Source organism: Pelodiscus sinensis, chromosome 32 (genome assembly GCF_049634645.1).
Source record: "Pelodiscus sinensis isolate JC-2024 chromosome 32, ASM4963464v1, whole genome shotgun sequence".
Lineage (NCBI taxonomy): Eukaryota > Metazoa > Chordata > Testudines > Trionychidae > Pelodiscus > Pelodiscus sinensis.
In genome coordinates, this window is record NC_134742.1 from 1544627 (window position 1) to 1551223 (window position 6597).

The following is a 6597-nucleotide window of genomic DNA, read 5'->3' on the forward strand; positions in this document are numbered from 1 at the left end:
GCCAGGGAGGTTGAGGCTGGACATTAGGAAAAAGTTCCTAACTGTCGGGTGGTGAAACACTGGAATAAATTGCCCAGGGAGGTTGTGGAATCCCCATCTCTGGAGATATTGAAGAGCAGGTTAGATAAATGTCTATCAGGGATGGTCTAGACAGTATTTGGTCCTGCCGTGAGGGCAGGGGGCTGGACTCGATGACCTCTCGAGGTCCCTTCCAGTCCTAGTATTCTAGGATTCTTTGAATTCAGGGCCTGACCACAGAGAAAACGGGAAGTGAGCAGCAGGGAAAAGTGAATCCAGTTGCGTTCGGGGTCATTTCGCTGTATTTTGTGGTTCGGTTGGCACTGCGCTGTGCGATTCTCTGCCTCCCCTCCCCTTTACCATCCAAGCCGTGCGCCCAGAGACTTGTCTCTGTGTTTTAATTGCTGTTCCCCAATTGCTCTGTCACACCGAGCAACCCAGTTTGCCTTTTGTACGTTTCACTTTTGTTTTGTAATAATCTTTTAAGTGAGGATTGGATTCTTGCATTTGGGGGGGGTCCGTCTGCGGGGATCTGCAGGCCTCGGACTGAGGCGTCGGCTATCGGAGACGTCCGCTTGTTTTTCTCTTTTCAAGCTCTTTGGGGGCATAAGAGCTTGGGGTACCCCGGGGGGTGGTTTCAAGTGTCCCCCTGGTTTGGGGCAATAAAAGCACTTGCTGGTGGCAGCAATTCCCCAAAGCCTGGGTATTATGATTGTGGGGGGACGTTTTTTGTAACCGGTGCCCGTAGAGGCAAGGTTGGGGAGCTCTCTTGCGGGTCCCCAACTTCGGCACTTGGAGTGCCAGCGTGGGGAACAGCCCTGACAAAAACCAACACAGCAGCGGGGGCGCTTTGCCATCAAGCCTTTTTATTTTCAACCTGTTCATTTGCCAAGCTCAGCCAAGCAGGACTTTGTCGCGGGCTCTGGCGACGCGTCAGGAAAAGTTTTAACACACAATGGATTGTACTGATCGCAACCCACCCCAAGATTCATCAGCGTTATGCGAATCACCGTCATGGCGTTTCTCTAGCAGCCCCACACGCTTCCCGAAAGGGGGCATTAGCCCCCGGCACAGACATTGGCCCAGGGATGCGAGGCCCAGATGGAGTCGAATCCCCGTGGCACAGACCTGGCACAGTGCACCGAGATGCAGGAGAACACGGAGCACTTCCCGGTTGGTCTCTGGCTTCTGCAGAATTGAGGATCCATTCTAGGCCAACCGACCCCCAACCTTTCTGGGCGAGAAAATCCAACCTGGAGTGGGAGCCGGAGCTGTGATAGACTCAGCCACTGTAGGTAGGTGGAGCTCTGCCCCCATGGGGCTTCGGCTGTGCCAAAACGGGGCAGGATGTGGGGCTAATTGGAGGCAAGATTTGTAAAGCAGCAGGTGGGAAAAGAAGATGGGGGGGGTCAGCGCTGGGGGTGACATTGACACGCTCGTGCACTCTGCGATTAAAAGGGTTAGTGGGATTTCTGTCTGCCAGCTCCTCCCTCTCCCCCCGGTCCCCGACAGCTTAGCTCAGCTTCTACTACGGCTTTGGCTTGTGCTCACTAAACTGCATGTGGTTCTATTTACGCCCAAGCCTGGGCCTTTTGTTTGCTGGCACGGGCAGTTCCCAGTTTGGAAACTCGTTGTGTAGCTCTTTGGTGATTGCTGATAAAACATCCTGTGCCTTTGAGCTGCGTTCATTGCAGTCGTCTTTAAAAATCCGGATGGCCAAATTATTCCCATACAGCCTGTTTAACTCTTCGTTCAGCTCTGACACATTCATGCTCTTCAGGATGCTGTCTGGCTTATTCTCCCCCAGGAAGGCGAAGGCGAATTTCTCGTTATTGTTGGCGTGCTCACAGCAAACGGCCGTCCAGATGTAGCGGGGCACCACCACCCTCCCCGCACCGTTGTTATTTGGAAGAGGCATTTTATAATTTTCATATTTGTGGTGGTTGGGCACCGCGCCGGTCACGAGGAAGGCCTCCCCGTTTCGATTGAGGCACTTCTCTTCTAACTGCTTCTTGAGATTCTTTTCCAGCTCAAACCATCTGACCTCATTGAAGCAGGGGTCCATGGGGGCGGCGTTGGTGAGGGTGAAGGTGGCCGTGCGGCCGTCGTCGCACTGGAAGGCGTTGGGGTTCAGGTGTCCCCGGTCGTAGCCTGTTTTCTCGTAATCCTCATCGATGGCCTGGCTTTCCTTCAGCTTTTTTTTGATGTCTTCTTTTTCTTGCAGTATGTTTTTGTTTTTTTTCAGCTCTCCTTCCGTCTGCATGTCTGCCCCTGGCAAACCAGACAGCTGGGAAGAGAGAAGGGCAGAGGCCTTTACATTCGACATACATCAGAGTGTCCACGACATGCCCAGAGCAGCAACCAGACCTGTGTGTGTCTCTCAGCTCCAGGCATCTTGATTGCCCATCTCTGAACCCCCTCTTGTCTGGCTAGATCTGATCGACAGGGCCCCACACAGGAGTTACTGGGCTGGCCGGGCCTACCGGCATCCCGGGACAGAGGTCATGTATCTGCTGGCCCAGATCATGGCGCGGGGGCATGTGTACAAACAGGACTAAGGTGAGACAAAAGCAGCCCGTTCCGTATTGGAGAGGTGAGCTGTGAATGCTGTGCCCCTGTAGCATTGCTGGGGCCTCTGTGGGGCAGAGTTAAGGTTATTTTAGGGGACCTGAACTATGGATTTCCCAAGTTGTGCGTATCTGGGTTTCTGGTGCATCTAGACTGGCATGATCTTCCAGAAATGCTTTTAATGGAAAAGTTTTCCGTTAAAAGCATTTGCGGAACAGAGTGTCTAGATTGGCACGGACGCTTTTCCGCAAAAGCAATTTTTGCAGAAAAGCGTCCATGGCCAATCTAGACGCGCTTTTCTACAAAAAAGCCCCGATCACCATTTTCGCCATCGGGGCTTTTTTGCGCAAAACAAATCTGAGCTGTCTACGCTGGCCCTCTTGCGCAAAAGCTTTGCACAAAAGGCACTATTTGCCTGAATGGGAGCAGAATAGTATTTCTGCAAGAAACATTGATTTCTTACAGTAGGAAGGCAGTGCTTTTGCGGAAATTCAAGCGGCCAGTGTGAACACCTGGCAAGTTTTTCCAGAAAAGCGGCTGATTTTCCGGAAAAACTGGCCAGTCTAGACACAGCCTTGGTTTTTCCTGGCCAACACATTCTCATGTGGGTTTGTACCCTTGTGTTACTCAATTGATCTCTACTCCCCCTTTAGGAAGTCATGGGGGAAGGAGAACAGAGTTATCAAGCCCACAAATACATCACAAAATCCACCCGACCTGCACAAATCCGGCATCCTTACCTCCATTTCTGGACCTCATTTTTGTATGTGTTAAAATATCTCCCCAGGCTGTATAAAATCTTCAAGACCTGCTTAAGAAACTTACTGAGGTCTGGCACTGTGTATTGCTGAGCCAAGGTGGGTGAAGAAATATCGTTTATTGGACTAGCATCTGGGAGTGAAAGAGTCGAGAGGTGAAGACGACCCGTAGAAGCTCAAACACGTCTCTCGCAACAACAGAAATTGGTCCAATAAAAGATATGGCTTTGCAGGGGCTTGTTGCCGAATTCGGCTACTGCAACACTGCACACAACTTCATAATCCTGTGAGTTATTTTAGCAAGGAGACGTTCATCTAGGGCAGCTGTGGCCTTTTCCAGCCTGTGACAGAATGTACTGACCCCGTTTTCATCAGTAATGTACCAATCTTTACACGAGCCGTGTCTTGGGAAGGGTCATTGGGACACTCACACGCTGCCGGTCAGTGTGGTCCGGATACAACACGTGCGGCACCACTGGAGTTTTCAGAGCCTCCTGTGGGATATTGCTCTGAACCACAGCCCTGCCCGAAGAGAAACTGGCCGACAGATCAGTGCTAAAAGCAGGACTGTGTGCTCTGCTTAATGTGCACGGAAGCAGGAAGCCGAGGCTGTGTGCGCGCTGCAGGGCTGTGAGCAGCAGGGCCGTGCCGCTGATTGTCTAGCAACAGGGGTTTGTGGTGTTCACACGCGGGCTCTCCTGCTGGCCACAGCCGCTCACACTGCCAAGGGGAGTTAACCCCCCACCCCACTGCTCCAGGGGCCACTCCCTGCCTGTGTGTGGCCGGAGGGCAGTGGGGCTGGCCCCCCACCAGGGCCAAGACATGCTGGCTGCTTGGTAAGTCCTGGGGCCCTCAGCCACCCCCCACCTCTCTGCAGCAGGGAGCCCCAGGGCCCCAAACTTACCCCCATTCCCAGAGCCATGAGAGCCAGAGAGAATCAGAGAGGAGACAGACTGACCTGCGGCTCCACCTTCCACAACTTTGTGGGTTTATTTTCATCCTTTGGGTCTTCAGGTTTGCAATTCTTTGGATCCAGCGTGTACGCCGACCAGACCGGGATGTGGCTGCTCTTGTCGTAAAGGGTGGCGAAACGATAGACATTTGCGTACCTCTGGCAGATGTTGGCCGTGGTTGCCGTGCCAAACCCTTGGGGCGCCTCTCCTCCGTAGAAAAACTGCTTGCATGGACTGAAATCACTGACCACTTCAGCCCGTGCCAGCCCGGCGCAGAGCACAGCGAAGCCCAGTAGCACCAGCGGCCCCATGGCTCACAGCGTGTTAGAGCCGGTTCCTTTGTGGCTGCTGCTTATATTGGCCCTCGCAGGCCATCTCCGCCCACCGTCCTGGGCTGAGTCATCCTTGGGCTCCCTGCCAGGGCCTTGCTAAGAACTGGGCCGGGCCAGCCTGTCATGGGCCTGAGGAGGGGAGAGGCAGGTAGAACCATAGAAGAGACCTCAGGAGTCATCGGGTCCAGCCCCCTGCCCAAGGCAGGACCAACCCAACTCAATCAGCCCAGCCAGGGCTTGGTCCAGCCAGGACTGAAACATCTCTAGGGATGGAGATTCCCCCCTCCCTCCCTAGGGAACCCATTTCAGAGCTTCCCCACCCGCCTAGGGAAATCGTTTTTCCTAATTTCCAACCTGGGCCTCTCCCACCACAACTTGAGCCCATTGCTCCTTGTTCTGCATCCGTCACTACTGAGAACAGCCTCTCTCCAGCCTCTTTGGAACCTCCCTTCAGGAAGTTGCAGGCTGCTCTCAAATCTCCCCTCACTCTTCACCTCTGCAGACTAAACAGACCCAAGTCCCTCAGCCTCTCCTCGTAGGTCATGGGCTCCAGCCACCGCATCATTTTGGTCGCCCTCTGCTGGACCCTCTCCAATGTGTCCACATCCCTTCTGTAGTGGGGGGCCCAGAACTGGACACAATACTCCAGATGTGGCCTCACCAAAGCCGAATAAAGGTGAATAATGACATCTCTGGATCTGCTGGCAATGCTCCTCTTAATGCAACCTAATATGCCATTAGCCTTCTTGGCTACAAGGGCCCCCTGTTGACTCATCTCCAGCTTCTCATCCACTGTAGCCCCCAGGTCCTTTTCTGCAGAACTGCTACTTAGCCAGTCGGTCCCCAGCCTGTAACAATACTTGGGATTCTTCCATCCCAAGATGGTCTATCCAACCTGCTCTTAAATATGCTGAAAGAACTGGGTTTGTTTAGTTTGGAAAAGAGAAGACTGAGAGGGGACATGAGAGCTGTTTTCAAGTATCTAAAAGGGTGTCACAAGGAGGGGGGAGAAAACTTGTTCATCTTGGCCTCTGAGGATAGAAGCAGCAGCAATGGGCTTAAACTGCAGCAAGGGAGGTCTAGGTTGGACATTAGGAAAAAGTTTAAGTTTTTAAGGAGAAGTTTTCAGAGACTCCAAGATAGTTCATGAGTGGGAACAACTAATTTCGAACCCACCATAATATGTGTCAAAAGTTACCGGGGGGAGCCAAGTGAGTCTGTAACAGGAAAAACTTAAAACACAACAAATAGCCTGGTAGCACTTTGAAGACAAACAAAACAGGTCGATGGTATGGTGAGCTTTTGTGGGCACAGCCCACTTCTTCAGATGGCCGGAGTGTTGGAAGTCCAGGATCACTTTTGCCAATGTGCATTACTTTGGAATTTCATCTGCTGTGTTATTGACCAGTCGCGCCGTTGTGTGAGATTTCGCTGGAACGCCTCACGCTCTGGGAGTCAGGATTGGTACTGCCTAGAGCAGGGGGCTGGACTCTATGGCCTTCTGAGGTCTCTTCCAGCTCTATGGTTCTAGGATTCTATGATTCTGCTTTAGACTTAAACTTGAATGTCTATTGTTTGCAAACTTTGCCACTTTACCGGTCATGGGCTTGGGAGGCCAGGCAGGGGCCCTGCAACAAAGTCTGCCCCCTCCCATCACTGACCGGCCCCCCAGGCCTGTTTTCATGAGGTATTCAGCAGAGTGAAACACACAGAGTGGTCTCCTTTAGCAAGGTGGGAAACTGAGGCAAAGGCCGTGGCCCCTTCCCAGTGAGCTCCGAGGTGGGTGTTTACTGAGAGTTTTTGGATTGCGGCTGTGGTGTTCTCCCTAATTCATCTTGGGATCCGTCTCTTGGAGGAAAACTTTTTTCGTGATGCCCCGACTCGGTGGTTGCGCCAAGGGAGGTATTGCCGCAGAGATGCCCAGCTATTAACAGCGAGGGCCTTGTTATCTTAACGAATGGTCTTCTG

General features: G+C 52.6%; 1 protein-coding gene across 1 annotated transcript; it reads right to left on the reverse strand.

Moving 5' to 3' along the window:
* Positions 1-657: 657 nt before the first annotated feature.
* Positions 658-5613, reverse strand: LOC142823162 (endonuclease domain-containing 1 protein-like). Its single transcript, XM_075913725.1, has 2 exons — positions 4303-5613; positions 658-2305 (listed from the first exon to the last, which is right to left on the reverse strand). Exons 1-2 carry the CDS (start codon positions 4606-4608, stop codon positions 1586-1588), a joined length of 1026 nt encoding a protein of 341 aa, XP_075769840.1. The 5' UTR covers positions 4609-5613; the 3' UTR covers positions 658-1585.
* Between the last annotated feature and the right edge of the window lie 984 nt (positions 5614-6597).

Bases quoted from the DNA above. Each gene is read 5' to 3' on its own strand.
- LOC142823162 (XM_075913725.1), bottom strand. From the start codon at position 4,608: ATGGGGCCGCTGGTGCTACTGGGCTTCGCTGTGCTCTGCGCCGGGCTG. The intron at 2,306-4,302 runs GTCAGTCTGTCT...CTCTCTTCCCAG, and splicing joins TGTGGAAGGTGGAGCCGCAG to CTGTCTGGTTTGCCAGGGGC.